The sequence below is a fragment of the Psammomys obesus genome, unplaced genomic scaffold (assembly GCF_907164565.1).
Source record: "Psammomys obesus unplaced genomic scaffold, mPsaObe1.curated_primary_1811, whole genome shotgun sequence".
Lineage (NCBI taxonomy): Eukaryota > Metazoa > Chordata > Mammalia > Rodentia > Muridae > Psammomys > Psammomys obesus.
In genome coordinates, this window is record NW_026596117.1 from 19,945,116 (window position 1) to 19,962,113 (window position 16,998).

General features: G+C 46.2%; 1 protein-coding gene across 1 annotated transcript in view; it reads right to left on the bottom strand.

Annotated features, from left to right (window-relative positions):
* Window positions 1-6,062, bottom strand: part of Limch1 (LIM and calponin homology domains 1) — a 304,476-nt gene extending 298,414 nt beyond the window's left edge. The window contains exon 1 of the mRNA XM_055629181.1: window positions 5,898-6,062. Within this exon, the coding sequence (XP_055485156.1) occupies window positions 5,898-5,993 (96 nt within the window). The 5' untranslated portion in view covers window positions 5,994-6,062. The remainder of the gene's footprint in view (window positions 1-5,897) is intronic.
* Window positions 6,063-16,998: the final 10,936 nt, after the last annotated feature.

A 16,998-nucleotide genomic window follows, 5' to 3' on the forward strand; every position in this document is an offset into this window, starting at 1 on the left:
GCCTCAATTCCTCATCTGTAAGTGGAGATAACAACAGTACTTACCACATAAACATAGAATTTGCCCTCTGCTGGGTGCAGTGATACACACCTTTAACCCACGACTTGGGAGGCAAAAAGCAGGCAGATCTCTGTGAGTTCAAGACCAGCCTAGGCCACATAGCAAGTCCCAAGCCAGCCAGAGCTACATAGAAAGACTCTGTCTCATTAAAAAAAAAAAAAAAAAAAAATTTACCCAATGCCAATACATAGTAAATATTCCATAACTATAATGTCTCATCCCAACAGTACTAGCATCCTTAGAAGGATGCATCCTGTCTAAAGGCCATCTAATGAATGAAAGAGAAAAAAAAAAAGCCTCACAATTCCCAGTACTTCAAGAGCTGCCTTGTCCCACCTAGCACTGACTGCCACCCATGAAGTCAAAGCCAGATGTGGACATCATAGGTCCTTTGTCATCTGTCACTGAAGCAGGGTGCTCAGAGCTCTAGTTGCTGGAAGCAAATGTTTCCCCTCCCCCCTCTTCTTGGTGGCCAAAGCTCTGTCTGCCCTTCTAGAGTTTGTTTGATACAATCAGTTTCCAGGGAGACGCTGAAGCAAGAAGAGTCAGCTCCCCCTCCTAGTCCACTTCCCCTTTCCCCAAATCTCTGGGACTTCACTGTTCTCCTACCACGTGACAGCATTGTGCCACAGCAGTCCTTGTATACAAACAAGACAGACTATTTAAATATCATTGTGAGAAAAATGCTGCTTGCTTTGGTCTAAACATCTACTTTCCCCATCAGCCAAGAAAGGCTTTTCCCCTTTTCCTCATCTCATAAGGAAATCTGGAGAAACACTTGCAAACCTAATCTTCACTACAATTTTTTTTTTTTAAAAAAAGGATTTAAGAGTCCTTACGGAAGCAGAGAGCTTGAGCGACTATACAACTTACAGCACAACATCACCAGTGTCGTAGTTACTGGCCACCAAATGCTCGATTAACTCAAAAGCTACTCATAAATTTCCCCTACTGCCAAGCCACCTTCCAGGATCAGAGTGCTAAGACACCCTCAGTGCATTTCATCTGCAGAATCAGATCTGAATAAACGTGGAATGAAAAAGCAATTCCCTGTGGGCGTAGAAAAGTGGAGTTCCCACTCACGTGAAACATGGCTTAGGTTACCAATATGACTGTACTCATCACCAAAACCCATGGGCATGCTATGACTCAAGTTTAAGAGAGCCAGAAACTTTTCAGATGGAGATGACTGAGTTGGGCTGAAATCTTCAGCCCCTCCCTTTTAAAGGCCTGGCAACCAGTTCCCAATCCAAATCAAGAGGAACCCATCTGAAGGGTTCAAAAAAGTGTCCTTCAAAAAGTGTCTGGTCCTTAAGAGAAGAAAAAAAAAAAAAAAGATTTGGAACAGACTGCTATTGTTGTGGGTGGACAGACAAACAGGAGAGGAGAACCAGGCCTATTAGAATCATCTACCTGAAAACAAGCATCAACACTTGCCTAAAAGAAATGGGTTCAGGACATCAAAATAAGCCAGTACCATGCCAGGCTCTAGTTAAATGTACTGGATTGTCTTCAGGACAGGCACTGAAGATTCTTCTTGAGGTTCAGTAACAAAACTACATGTTAAAGTTCAAAGTTCGACCTAATATCAAGGGTAATTCTCTAAGCCCTGATGGCCTACGAGATCATCTCACAAGTCAGCGATCACAGGCTCTCCTCTGACCCTAAAATCAAACAAGGCTGGCATGTAGCCTCTACTTGATCTCTAGCCCAAGCACCCAGAGTTGGTGGACCGAAATAGTGCCAGCTCTGGCCTAGACTTAAATCTGACCCCCAGCATACGTAAATAAATTAAAATATAGTGAGATACGAAGTGAAACCAGTAGATAACTGAGTTATATTGTGTATTCAAGAATCTTGTGGTTCTGAAGACTTTCTTTCATGCTTAGGCGTAGTGCCCGGCATTGATGGAATAGGCCTATAATCTCAGGAGGGCCCAGAGTTCAAGGTCAGCCCAGACTAATTAGCAAGCCTCCGTTTGAGAATGTCAATATAAAGGGATGTTAGGTCAGTGAGAGAGCACTTGCCCAATTCCTGATACTGAGGCATAAATAAACAATAAATAAAATAATAAAAGAGTGAAACCAAAACAGAGCAAAATCACATTCAGTTGCTATTAGCAACAGCACCAACAGTACTACCAACAGTGGTAGCAATGATGATAACAGCAAGAATTACAGCAATAGTAGTATAAATGGTAACCATGATACCATCACTCAAACAGTACCAGGTGCTGTTCTAAGCACTTTCTTAACATGTAAATGTAGACTGTGTGTGTATTTGTTGTTTGTGTGAATACATGTATGTGTGTGTTTACTAGTGCATGTGTGTGTGTGTGTGTGTGTGTGTGTGTGTACATGGAGCACCAACACTGACATCAGGAGTCTTCCTGGATCACCCCTGCCCCATCTTATTCTTTGAGGCAGTGTCTGGAAACTGAACCCAGAGTTCCTGCTGTGGGCCAGTCTAACAAGCCAGTTTGCACGAGGCCCCCAATGCTGGAACTTCAGATGGGCCATGGCGGCCTCTAAGGATCCAAATTCCCATCCTCACACTCATCCAACAAATGCTTTAACCACTTCACCAATTCTACCCATTTTAAAACATATTCCCTTATTAAATCCTCCGGCAATTCTACAAAGCGAGATGTTATTCAATGTCCTGTTTTACAGATGTTCCAACAATACCCCCTTGGTTGCTTTGTTGTTATATTCAAGGTATCTTTCAAAGAAAATGTCGGGAAACATAAGGACAGGAAAAGAGGCTTGCCCGAGGTCGCTCAGCAACAAGTGACAGACCTGGGACTCCACCCAAGGACTTCCAGCTAGGAAGCTGGGCCTCTTGGCCCACTGTTCAGGCTTTACTGCCCCAGGAAAATGAGCTAGAAAAGCAATACGATAGGAAGTTAGCCTTGCCTCTGCCTGCTGGTAGGGAATTAATCCTTGAACTTTGCTGTTTCCCCTTCTGACCCTCCCTAAACCCACAGTAAGGCATGCAGCCTGCTCCCACCAATATGAGAGAGAAAAAAAAATCACTGAAAATGTGACCCAGCTGTCTTCACGCCGTCTGTGATCAAGTCTAGCTTTATGATGGAGTTCACCTTTAGCAGCTAAGGCAGGAGCTGGGGTAGGGAAGCTAGGAGCCTGGCTTCTGAGCCATATTTCCTGCCCAATAACACGGTCTTCAAATAGTCAAGGCTGCAGGCCGAGAAATTCCTTGTTAAGAACCTGTGTCCGGGAGCTCATGCCCTGAGCCTTATTAAGGATGTAAATTCTCTAGACAGCCTAATTCAAGGAGGCCCAGAACTGAGGAAGCCCAGTAGCAAAGTTTGTTTATGAACTCGCCTACCCAAGGGAACGTTTTTTCTGAAAAGGTAAAATTCCTGACTGCTCAGAAAGAAAAAATGAAAAAAGAAAAAGGAAAAAAAAAAAAAAAAGCCTGTGGGAAATTTAATCACCAATGGAACAAAACCGAAAAACAAAGCCCTCCCAATGAGGATGTTGCCAGAGACAATGGGCCCCCGACGGGAGATGTGATTGTCTCCCGATAAGAATCCCCACAGGAAGTGGCTCACACTAAGAAACACATTATTGCTATATTAGCCCAGGAATCTTTGTTCAATGGGCAACTGTGTGCAAAACCATCTGTTATGGTCCCCGACTACCAGTTTGCAAACATGGCCATTTACATTTCAAAAAGACTGTGAGGGAAAAGGGGGGCGCTTCGACTTCCCCCACACATACACACACACAAATACCTGTGTGCATAACAGGGCCTGGGCTTGGGAGGGGAAACTCCCCTTTCAATGAAATCCAACTCCACTGTGGAAAGGAGATAGGCCACTTCAATTATGCACACACAGCGTGCCCGGCAGCCCGGTCCTAAAGACACACACACACACACACACACACACACACACTCACACACCATTAGGGTTTTTACTTTCTTTGACTGATTTAAAAGGGCAAAGTATCAAGAATCATCCTAAACTGTGTTTAGGGCTTAACCTGGCTCTGCTCTCTTAAACTGTTTTTTTCCTTTCCTCAAGCTGATGTGAAAATTGATGCTCCGCACTGTGTAAGATTTAGCCTGAAATATCACCAGTAAAAAATAAATAACAGCTTTATATGTCGTGATCTATAAGGAGATGTAATATTTGTTCATACTCCAAAATTCAGAGATGTGCAATTCAGATTCGCCTGCTATCCTCTATGGAATTTATACCGCGATACACTTTTAAAAGCAGAGCACGGTAATATGACTATCGATTAAAGAAACTGGAAAAAAAAAATCACTTGCCTCCAAAACACAATCACTTACCTCCAAAACACAATCTAATTTTCCACCAGAGAACGTCCAAGAACTTGAAAGACACAGTCATACTAACCCCCACTACCGCCGGTGTCTACAAATGTCTCTTTTCTCCTGTGAGACCCAAACGCTGAGAAAACACCTGTCACACTCCAAGCCTTCCAACCCCGCGTCAAAAACACGAGGCTAAGGTCTCTTTCTCATCTGATGGTGAGTTATCTAGCTACAAGAGACACGCCAGCCCCGGCTTTCAGTTAAGAGTGTCTCCTATACTCTGTTTTCTCAACTCTTTAAACAGATAGTTCCAAACTCCGAGGCGCTTTTGCAGGCATGAAGCAGGTTGACCCTGAAAGGTGACGACCTGGGGCTGGAGCCTTCCAGCAAAGTCCTCCTCGTCCTCCGCCAGCAACTCAGCAGGTTTAAATCTGCAGCCCTGTGGTTGTATCGTCCTAATAACAATGGAAACCTGGGCTGTCTCGAGGGTGGGGATGGGTCGCTAAGTGACAGTCTGAGTACTGTGATGCTTATTCCTGCTTGGTCATGACTGAGCTATAAAACACAACCTCCTTTGAACCATCAGGCCAAGGAGGTTGCGCGCCATTTGGCCAAATTTCACCTTCTACAATGCACCAGAAGGGCGGTCCACTGAAATAGGGGGTTCACGAGTGGATCACAAGGGGTCACCTCCCCCACTCTCGCCCTCCACGAGTCCTGAGCCCAAAGAACCGGTCGTTTCGAAATAGCAGGGCTTCTAAGCTGCACCTGCAGATAGACATCATGAATCAGGATCACCCGGCGAGCGCTGCCTGGACTCGGCCGAGAGCGCCAGTGATTTCCTTGGCCTTCCCCCCTGAGCCATTAAAGAAGTGAGATGTGCCAACCTGGCCGGGTCCGCGGCCTACTAGAGCCCACCCTGCGGTCTCTGGGGCAACCAAGAGCCCGGCAGCGGGTCTGCGGATAGAGCGCTCGCAACTAGGTCTCGCAGGTTCCCCTCACGCTGTGCTCTGCGCCAACCTTGCGCCTGAACCAGTGCCAGAACACAGCCAAGAGGCTCCGGCGGGTATGAGCCTCTGCGGAGACACTGCCAACTCCGCCTCGGAAGGACGAGGATGGAGGCCAAGAGATGGAATGTGGAGCAGAGAGAGGGACACCCCGAAACGCGGCTCCCGCGGGGGCTCTGGAGGCTCGAGCCCCTGGCGCCTCGGCAGCGCCTCGGCTGGCGCTTCGCTTTCCACCGCAGCGCTCGCAAAACCGAGCCGAGATTGCGAGCTCTGGCAAGCGGCGGGGATGAAGGCGCAGGGGACCGCCTCCTGCCCCTGGGAGTACAGCTAGACCGCAGTGTCCCCTGTTCACGCCCACCATCCCGGGGCTCCCACACCAGAGGCTCGCAGTCCGCCGGAGGCCACAGAGGGTGACCCGGGGAAGCTGGCTATGAAAGCAGGGGGAAGGCTGGACCCGAGGTCGCTGAGCTCAGGGCAACAGCTCGGGGCGCCCCTGCAAGGCCGCCCGGCGGCGGCGGCACCTACCTCGATCCACTTCTGTGCCTCGGCGAAGGCAGGCTCCGGAGGTGGTTCGGGCTGCAGGGGCTGAAGGGCTTCCAGACCGAGAGCGGGGCAAGCCATCTGCGGAGCCCTGCGAGCACTGGAGCTCTTGGCCGCCGGGATGAGCACAGCCGCCTCCGCAGGAGTGCGCTCTCCGCCCCTTCCCGCCCGCCGCGCTCTCCCGCCGCCTTCCCCGCCCCCACCGCGCGCAGGTCCCGGAGGACAGCGGCGCGCACGGACGCCGTGGCCACCTCAACCGGGGTTGCCAGGGCCCACCGCTCTGTCCCCTCCCCCAGCTAAAAATAACCTGCCAGGAGCTCCGGGCGTCCCTCCCGGCTCACGCAAGGACCGTGGGAGGGAATCGGCCGGCCACCCCGCAAGTCCCCACCACCCCCACAGGCCCTCTGCCTAGGGGTGGCAGGCCGGGCTGCACCTGGGTGAAGCTGGGCGGGGAAACAGCATTACTGCAGCAAGGCTGGAGGACTGACTGGCACCTGCTGTCCTTCCCAGCCACAAACCTGAGGCCAAGAGCTGCAGACCCAGCACCCTTAAGTATCCAGAAGGCAGCCACCTGATCTTTCCTTTAAAGGGGGAGGCAAGCGAGCTGGGCCCTGGTCTGTTGACTCATCCAAAGGATGTATTCAGCTCCCATTATTTGCCAGCCACCCAAGGTAGGCACCCACCGGAGACTGACGGAGACTTACAATTTGTGCTGGCTAGTTTTATGTCAACTTGACACGTTAGCGTTATCTGAAACGAGGGACCCTCGATTGAGAAAATGCCTCCCTAAAATCCAGCTGTAAGGCACTTTCTTAGTGACTGATGAGGGAGGGGCCAGCCCATTGTGGGTGGTGCCTTCATTGGGCTGGTGGTCCTGGGTTCTATATGAAAGCAGACTGAGCAAGCCATAGAGAGCAAGCCAACAAGCAGCACCCTCCACAGCCTCTGCATCAGCTCCTGCCTCCAGGTTCCTGCCCCGCTTGCCTTCCTGCCCTAATTTCCTTTGATGATGAACAGTGTGATAGGGGAAATGTAAGCCAGTTAAACCCTTTCCTTCCCAAGTTGCTTTGGTCATGGTGTTTCCTAATAGCTAAGACACAATTTGAAGATCTTGTTTTCAAGAGATGCACACTGAGGCTGGGATATAGCTCAGTTGGTAGAGTCCAACATGCAGAAGACCCTGGTTTCTGTCCCCAGCACCATGCCATGAAAGACCTGTAATCCCAGCACTCAGGAGGTGGAAACCAGCCGAAGATCAGAAATTCAAAGTCATCTTTTGTCATCTTGAGTGATGGCTCAGCAAGCTCAGTGTATTATAAGACAAACTGTTTCCTGAGAAGATTCAATCCACACAGCTACTTAACCCCAAGTACAGATCCCATGACATTCCGGATACAACCCAAGTCCAACTTGGGGAACAGTGGGTGTTATTGGGGTTACTTACAGGAATATGGGTGAGAGGCTACTTGGGATTTCAGAAATGACTCAAAGACAGCTGCCTTATCAAGGCCCATGCCAGCATGGTGACAGCTCGCAAAGCTGGGAACCTGCACAGCCTTCAGGCTTCTCAGTGGGTTAGAGAGTATCCTTTTCCAGGTGCCTCAGTTGGTCTAAACCTCTTCCAGACAGCTCTGCTGGTTTCTGCTTCTTCCAGGCAGCTGGTCTGATCTGGTCTTCTTTGCAGCTCAGCTTGTCTGAAAGTCTCTTCAGCTTGGCTCTGCTCTTTTGAGGATGATCTGTGTTTATTGTTCATACTAGCAGGCCATGGGCAAAGTGACTCTGTTTAGTTTCAGGGACTTCCCGAAGCTACTTTGAGTTGTTTACCTTCCTGCTTAAAGAGCTTACCTGCAGGATGCAATTATTTCAACCAGGGAGGAATCTTTTATATAAGAGCTCCTGATTGACATTATACCAGTTTATTTATCTATGTGAGTGGGGGATGGTTAGAGGCGATCGATGGTGGCTAGAGGTGGGCTGGTATTTACTTCAGCTAAATCTGTCCTCTGTTTGTAGTCTGAATTTCATTTGGGTCCAATTCTGCCACCACAACAGAGATAGAACCCACAGGAGGCTTGAGTTTGCACTATTCTCTGCTCCAGAGCCAGGTGCCTTATAATGTATAAACTTTGAAAACACTTATATGACACTTGAATGGGCCAGGCACCGTGTTCACTGCAATACAAATAGGTGAGCAACCCAAACTTAATTTTAGCCCTTTCATCATTGCTGGGAGGAAGCCAGGGACCATGAGGAAGCTAGGACATAAGCTCAGACAGCCTTCATCTAGGCCTGCTAAAACAGTACACCCAGCTCCTTCCACCCCTGTTCAGACTGCCTTCCATTTGTGCCTCAGTTTCTTCCTGTTCTGGGTGGTCAAGCCACCCAGCAGCAGCAGGGGGAAAAACAAACAGGATGACTACAAAAAAAGAGGCTGAAACTGTTTAGTTCACAAGGCTTAATATGAGCCGGCCAACCCTTGCATCCTACTGTCCATACAGACGGAAGGGAAGGTACAAAAAAACACCAATCTTAAAGAGGGCCACTAGAGGGAAAGGGTTAAGGGAATGCAGTCCAAACAGGACCTTGTCTCCAGGAAGAAAGATACCAAGGTAAACACAAGAGCTCATAAAATAACTCCAATACACTAACATTGAACTGTCACTGCATGGAGTAAGTAGAGGGAAAAGAAAAGAAGCCCATGGCCTCAACGCCATATGTGAATGAGTATTCAGACTCTTGATCAAGTCAGTGTGATAGTGCAAACCCATAATCCCAGCACCAGGAAGGCTAAGGCATGGGGACTGCAAGTTTGGGGACAGCCTGGGATACCTACTGAAGCCAGCCTGGACCACATAGCAAGACCACACCTGAAAACAACAAAGAGCTGGTTGATCAGGCTGGTCTCTGAGCTCGAGGCCAGCCTACAGAGCAAGTTTCAAGACAGCCAAGGCTATACAGAGAAACCCTGCCTCGAAAAACCAACAAGTAAAATAAAATCACAATACACAGTCTCTTCTCATATGTGGCTTCTTGGAATATTTTTAAGACTCATCCCTGCAGTGTTATAGCATGATGTATCAATATCAATGTTTTGCAAATTTTCTGTCTATTATTATTATTATTATTATTATTATTATTATTATTATTATTCAAGAGATGGGATCTGACTAGTCCCCCAGACTGGCTCAAACTCCTGACCTCCAAAGATGCTGCCACCTCAGTCCATCTAGTCACTGGAACAGGTGACTCCATTCCTTTTTAGTACCAAAAATGTAGACATCATATTAATCTTCATTCTGTATATCCATTCATCAGTTGGACTTCTGGGTTGTTTTCACTTTGGGATTGCTGTGAATAATGCTGTTATAAATATTCATGTGCTTGTATGGAAGTATGTTTTCTCTCGTGTATTCGCCAAGATGACTTTATGTTCAGCCTGTTGACAAACTACCAGACAGCTCTCCTTTGCATCCACACCACTCTACATTTCTACCAGTCTCTCCATGTCCTTACCATGCCTCCATTTTTTTTTTTTTTAAAGCAGCCCTTTACCGGCCTGTGTAGACCAGGCTGGCCTCAAAGTCATAGAGATCCTTCTTGTACCTTCTTCCTGAGTGGTGGGATTAAAAACATGTCCCATTGGGTTGGACCCAGACTTTTATGTAACCACACCAGTATACATGAAATGGAATTTAAGGGGTTTTTATTTTGTTTTGTTCTGTTGTGCAGAGACCTCTGTATTCCACACTGGCCTCCGCCTCCATGACAGGCCAAGGATGACCTTGGACACTTGCTGCTGCTGCCTCCACCACCTGAGCGCTTGGCTTATAGGCATGGGTACCACCTTGCGTGGTTTATGCGTTGCTGGGCACTGATCCCAGTGCTTCACAAGTGCTAGGCAAAATCTCTGCCAAGTAAACTACAACTTCAGCCTTTGGTTGTGGATTTTAATTTGCATTTTTCCTGGGAGTTAATGACAATGAATATGTTTTCATATGAATAATAGCCACATATACATCTTCTACATCTTCTTGGGAGAAGTGTCTGTTCTTTTTCTTTCTCTTTACTGTTTTTTTTTTTTTGTTTGTTTGTTTGTTTTCAAATTGATCATTATATAACTCAGTCTGGCCCAAAATTTATGGTCATCCTCCTGCCTCAACAGCTCAAGTATTGGAATTAGAGTCTGCAACATGAGGCCTGGCTTGTTTTTAGCATTTATTAATTAAATTACTTTTTTTATTTTATTGTTGAGATGTGAGTTCATAATACATTCCAGATACAAATCCCTTATCAGATACGTGGTTTGCAAACATTTTCTTCCATTTTGTGTGTTTAATGTTTACTTTGAAAAAATAATATTTTTCACGTATGTATGCATGCATGCATGGGTGTTCATGCATGGCAGGCCAGGAGGGGGATGTCAGATCCCTTGGGAGTTATAGGGGTTTCTGAGTTGCCCTGTAGGAGTACTGGTATCCAAACCGGTCCTCTGATAGAGCAGTAAGAGCTCCTAACTGCAAATCCATCTCTAGCCTTAATTTTCACTTCTTCATGGTATCCTTTGAAGAACAGATGTTTTTCATTTTGAAAGTCTAAAATGTCCATTTTTTAAAAAATTTTGTTGCTCAGAGTTTGGGTGTCATAACTAAGATATAACAGATTAATGCAAGCTCACAAAAGTTTATGTATCTTTCAAAGAGTTTTATTGTTTTAGCTTTGATACATCCTTAGTTCTTGTTAAAGCACAGATTTTAAAGTCAGACAAACTCAGTGTGATAGTCTGGGTCTTTTGAGGAACAGAAACCAAAGTGCATTTTCAGGTGTGAGGACCTTAATAGGGAAATGTCTTCAGGCAAAAATGCAGACGGAGTCAGTAAGTGCTGGAAAGCTGGCTGACTTGGAACAGAGGGGCCCCAGCACAATAAGTAGAATGTACCTACAATCTCAGAAGGGAGGTGCAAGTGGGAGGATTAGGAGTTCAAGGCCACTCTTGGCTACCTAGAAAGCCTGAAGCCAACAGAAGCTACAAGAAAGGAAGAAGGGCCCATCAGAAGAGAAGCCTGTCAGGAGGCACTTGAGCCAATGCCAGCTGGCAAAGGAGCCCAGATTGTCCAAGAATGGGCCAGCCTAATGTCCCTGCCATTTTCAGTCACTGGCTAGAAACATTGCGGGCTCTCAGTGAAGTGTGACAATCACTTTAAAGCAGAAAGGCTGCAGCCCTTCATCCGTGATGCTTGTTGAGGGGCATATTTCATGACTGCCACATTTGAGTCTGAATCCAGCCCCGTCACTCATTACAGTACACTAACTAAAACATTATTTAATTCCTCTGAGTATTCCTCCCACCCCCATCTGTCTTGCAAGCTCTCAGGTAACCTAGGCTGGCCCAGAATTCACTATGTAGCCAAGGATAACTTTCACCTTCTCATCTTTCTGCTTCCACTTCCCCAGAGCTGGGGTTAGAGGCACTTGCCTCTCTGCCTGGTTTATGCAATGCTGGGGATTGAACCCAGTGCTCTACAAACTGAACTATACTCTCAAACCCTAATTTTGTTTTTGAAACGGGGTTTTATGTAGTCCAAGCTGGTCTCAAACTCATTACATAGCTGAGATGAACATTGAACTCTGAATCCTCCTGCCTCCATCTCCCAGGTGCCAGAATTACAGGCATGTACCACCAAGCCCATCCACGCAAAGCTTAGGGTTGAATCAAGAGCTACATCTCCAGCCCTTGAGTCTCAGTTTTATTCAAAAAGCAGCTATGTTCTAAGATGCCACTCAGAAATAAGTGGTTAAAGACAGTAAACTAATAGCATTATCTATTAGGACAGGTGTAACTACTGTAATGGTTTTTAATGACAAACTTGCCACAACCTGGAATCACCAGAGAAAAGAGATTCAGTTGAGGAATTCTCTGGATCAGGTTGGCTTTTGGGGCATGTCTTTGGGTTACTGTATTGATTGTTAATTGATATAGGATGACCCAGCCCACTGTGGGCAACACCATTCCCTAGGCAGGAGTATCTGAACTATTTAAGACAGGAGAGAGCCAGAGGAAAGCATCGAAAAAGCAAGCAGTGTGGGCTCATCCAGATCTCCCTGCTCTCGACTGTGAATATGATATGACTGGCTGTTTGAGCTCTTACCTTGATTTCTCAATGATGAGCTGTAACGTGGAATTGTAAACCGAATAAACCATCTTCTCCTTAAGTTGCTTTTTGGTAAAGATGTTTTATCACAGCAATGGAAATAAAGTCAGAACAAATAAATTGGTTGTCACAAACCGATTCTAAATTCTAGCACATTCAGTATTTGGAAGACCTGTGGTTGGTTATAAATAAGTCTGTTTACTAAGGACTGACTTAAATATTACCTTTGTGGGAGATTTGCTGATCCTCCAAGCCAATATTAATCACCCTATTCCTTGTCATCATAATATGGTACTTTACACCATAACGAAACAGTGTCTACAGGGTCCCATGGGAACCCCCAAAACAACCCACACATTTAATCCCTCTGAGTCTTCCTCACATAAAAATGCAAGACTATAGGTTGCTCTCCACAAACTGAGAGCAAAGCCTTATTGCTGAAGACAACACCTACCTAACTCATTAAACATGGAGAAGTCGAGCTGGTGCCTGTGTAGAAACTTCACACCTATGTGCTAGCATCTTTGGTACAGAAAGGTACTCAGCAAACTACAAAGGAGAAGGGTAAACACCAACACACTATAAACCCTTTGATCTACAATGGTGTCCTGCCTGAAGGACATGCCAGGTCATTGGTGGAGCAAAGCTTGTGGGAGCAACCAGTATCTGATTTGACTTAAGGCCTCTTCACAAGATGAAGACCATACCCAACACTGCTTGGGTGCCCAAGAAACTATACAGCTCAGGAACCTAAGGTAAAACTAAATATTACTACTCTACTAAAAGAATGTAACAATAAGATGATATCTGCTATCCTCAGAGTTCAGTGCCTTGCTCAGCTATTGAGATGCTTCCTCCTACAGTACAAATACAGAAACCCACCATCTGCAGGAAGAGACCGACCTCAGAACACTCAGCCCTAAATAATATGTCTCCATCAAATCCTTCCCTTCAGGGCCCAGAGAAGAGGAAGAGGAAACAGAAAGACTGTAAAAGCCACAAGAGATAGGAGGACAACCAAGGAAACAAGGCCCTCTACATCAACTTCACTAAGGCACATATGACCTCACAGAGACTGGGGCAGCACGCACCAGGCCTTCGTGGGTTCTTTTGGTATATATTGTGGTGTGTCTAGCTTAGCATTTTTATGGAATTCCTCAGTGTGTGAAAGACTGGGGCACTAAGTCTTTATCTGTTTCTTGTGCCTTTTCTTGAGCTCTTTTCCCTCTGTTTTGTCCTATTCTGATGTGTTTGCTTTTGTTTTATCTTACCATATCTTATTTTTACCTTATTTTATTATTTTCCCTTAGATGCCTGTTTGTTTTCTAATGAGAGACAGAAAGCGGGTGGCTCTGGATAGAAGGGGAGGTGGGGAGAAACTGGGAGGAGCAGAGGGAGGGGAAACTGTACTGAGGATATATTATCTGAGAAGAAAAATCTATTTTCAAAAAAAGAAAATGGTATGTATTTTTTAAAAATAAGTCTATGGGCCTTAAAGGGAATTTCTAAGAAATACACTGAATTTGTCATTGCTTTGATTTTCATGACACTTAAATAATTGTTTTGGAAGAAAGTGTGAGGATGGCAATTTTACTTTCTTAGACTATAACAGACTGAATAGTTTTTGTACTACAAAACTCCTGTAAATATTGTTTACTAACAGTAGTTACAGCATATCTGTGGAGAAGAGAGCAGAAATCCTCAAGAGACAAAATGAGAAAACACCAAGATGGAGCAGTGAGCCCTTGATGGCCCTGTGGCAGGTCTATGTAGATGTGAAGGCTCAAAGGCCTCATCCTGGCTAAACTACTAAAATACGATGCTCTGAGCCTGTGCCATGTGGGAAATTAAAAATGAAGTGCCCTCTCTCTCACACTCTCTTCTTCTTCTTCTTCTTCTTCTTCTTCTCCTCCTCCTCCTCCTCCTCCTCCTCCTCCTCCTCCTCCTTCTTCTTCTACTTCTTCTTCTTCTTCATCGTCTTCTTCTTTAGGAAAAAAAAATGGTTCAGAAATTGTTCCATCATCACCCAAGAAACAACCAGCAAGCATCCTTGTTTTGACCTGAGCTCTGGGTGTTTGGGGCAAGAGGTAGAAATAAACCTTTATTATTATTATTATTATTATTATTATTATTATTATTATTATTATTATTAAAGAGATTTACTGGATGGAGGTGGAGAGAGAAAGAGAGATAATGGGGCCCCAGGAAAGAAACCAAGGCAGAGAGAGTACAGAAGAGAGAAAGCAGAGACATGATGCAGCTTTGACCACAGGACAAGCACCTCCCCACACCGAGCTAAGAAATCCATTGAGAACGTGGGCTGCCACCGGGTGTTCCAGCGCACGCCTATAATCCCAGAACCCGGAAGGCTGAGGCAGGAGGACAGGAAGTTCAAAGCCTGTGGCAATGGCTGCCGAAAATTACACTCAGGTCTTCTCAAAGAACAATAGACGCTTTTGTGGGCTGCGCTATCTCTCCAGCCCCTGATATATATGTATCTCAGCACGACAGCGGACATAGTGCTGTGCTGTTGTTAGAGGTGCAGTGGAAACCATCCCTTCTCTGAGACTGGCGCTTATGTCTTAGCAGTAAGTGCTCAGCGCATGGATGGATGGACAGGTGGATGACAATCACCATATGAAAGTCAGAATAAGTAATCTGGACCACTATACACTTCCTACATAGAACACGTGTCTGTTGTCTGTGTTTTGCGTATATATTACTTAGGTTTCCTCGTATATGTGGAAAGCACCAGACAGAAGCAACCTAAGGGAGGAAGAGTTTATTCTGGCTCATGATCTCAGTCCATCATTATCGAGAAGACATGGCATAGTTCGTGGCAGTTGAAATGGGTGCCAGAGACCCCTCACATCTTAGCCAGCTGAAAGGCTGCCCTGGAATGCCTGGCCCTCCTGATGCCGCTTCTGGAGGGCAGGGATTACAGGTGGGCGGCACCGTGCCAGCTGTGCCAGCTGGATTTCAGGACTGCTCAGCTTCCTGGGCTTAGTCTGTCATGGTTTCCCATTTTAAGTGCTCTCTGGACCAATAGTTCTCATTGAACCGGTCAGTCCCTGACATCCTTGCAGTTGTGCTGTGCTGAGCTTTGTGCCACTTTTGTGACTGTTGTGTGTTAAGTCAGTTGTACATTCAGCCACAGGGGTCTCAGAAATTCTGCGCCACACAATTTCTATGTACGGCATAGGAACCTGAGCGTGTGCCAGCCGTTGAGAGCACTGGGTGTTCTTCTGAGGAGCCACGTTCAGTTCCTAGCACCCTTACGACGGCTCACAACCACCTGTAACCCTTCAGGGGATCCAAGAACCTCTTCTGTCCTCCCAGGCACACACAAGGTCCACACATGCAAGTACACAGACACACAAAAATAAGATAAACGGCTATTTTTAAGTGTAATATTCTGCATTGCCAAGATGATTTTATTCATTCAGTCATTCCTTCCTTATATAGTTATGGGGACTGAGCCAAAGGTCTTGCATGGGCTGAGTAAGATCTCTACCACAGAATCATACTTCCAACCCTTGCTTTCTTTACTTTGTTTTGAGTCAGGCTCTTGCTAAATTGCCCAGGTTGGCACTGAACTCAAGACACTGCTGCCTCAACCTCCTGAGCAGCTGTGGTAGAAAGCCTGCACCACCACTCCCCATTCTATAGCTCTTCTTGGAGGCAAGAGCTTCAGTTTTGACAAAGAGACATAGAACCAAATCCTTCATTTCTGGTGTCTCATGTCTACTGATGGAAAAGATTCCCCAAAGATAAGTTTCTTCTTTCACTTCAGTCTTGCTTCTCTTCCTCCCCTGACCCCTACCTTACCTGTCCTGTGCAGGCACTGAAGGACATGGGCACAGCTCCACCCAGAGTCTGGTCCTTTCTGTCACAGCAGCTAATGACAGGCACAGTGGATGGTGCAGATATTCCTGGAAGTAATTCCTAAGCCGGACTCGTTGGCAATAGCATACCCAATCTGCTAAACCATGACCACATAAACATATTCATACTTTATGCAAACCAAACTTAATTTCCCCTCACCCACAACCATTTCATCACCATGGAGCACAAGAGAAATCATGATGAAAGGAATGTCTAAGAGACAAAAGACAGCAGAAAAAAATTTATTTTGCAGAAATCTATGGCTATTGGGGCATTCTGACTGTTTCTTGCCTCGGGGCCTTGGAGGAGGGCAATTCTGGTAGAAGAGAGGAAACAGAAGTTTGGTTAATCCATGTCTGGAGTGAGCGCAAACTCTGTTCTATATTTTTACTCATCTCTTACGGTTCTGGGGCCCAAGCTCAAGGCTTCACACACACACTAGGCAAATGTCTCACCACTAAACGAGAGCCCTCAACCCTCTGCTACCTCTAACTCAAAAGACAACATAGCTCTCCAGGGTTGCTTACTCCTTACTCTTCAACGGAGTACCTGGAAATTCGGATGAAATATTTATTTGTAATGTATTGTATTCCTAAAAGGAAACCATGTTGAGGGCTGGAAAGATGGCTCAGCCGGCAAAGCAATCGCCACACCAGCTTAATGGGCTGTGCTCAGATCCCCAGAGTCCATGTGAGGGCCAGACACAGCCACACCACCCAGCTGTGATCCCAGTACTCCTATTGGGAGGCGATGTGGAGACCGGAGCGCCTCAGTCCAGCCAGCCTAGCATACACCGCAGTGAACGAGGAGACCTGAGCACCTCCAGAAGTCCTCAGGGCCTCCAGAAGTCCTTGGTCCAGATAGCATAGCATACTATGCTAGTGAACGACAGACACCCTGTCCCAAATTGGAAGGTGAGGACTGACACCCAAGATTTTTCAGGGTCAGGCCAGCCAGGGCCGCACAGAGAAACTCTACCTTGAAAAATAAATAAATAAATAAATAATTTTTTTTCCTCCCTCTGATTTGCACAAGAGTGTTCCTATACTCAC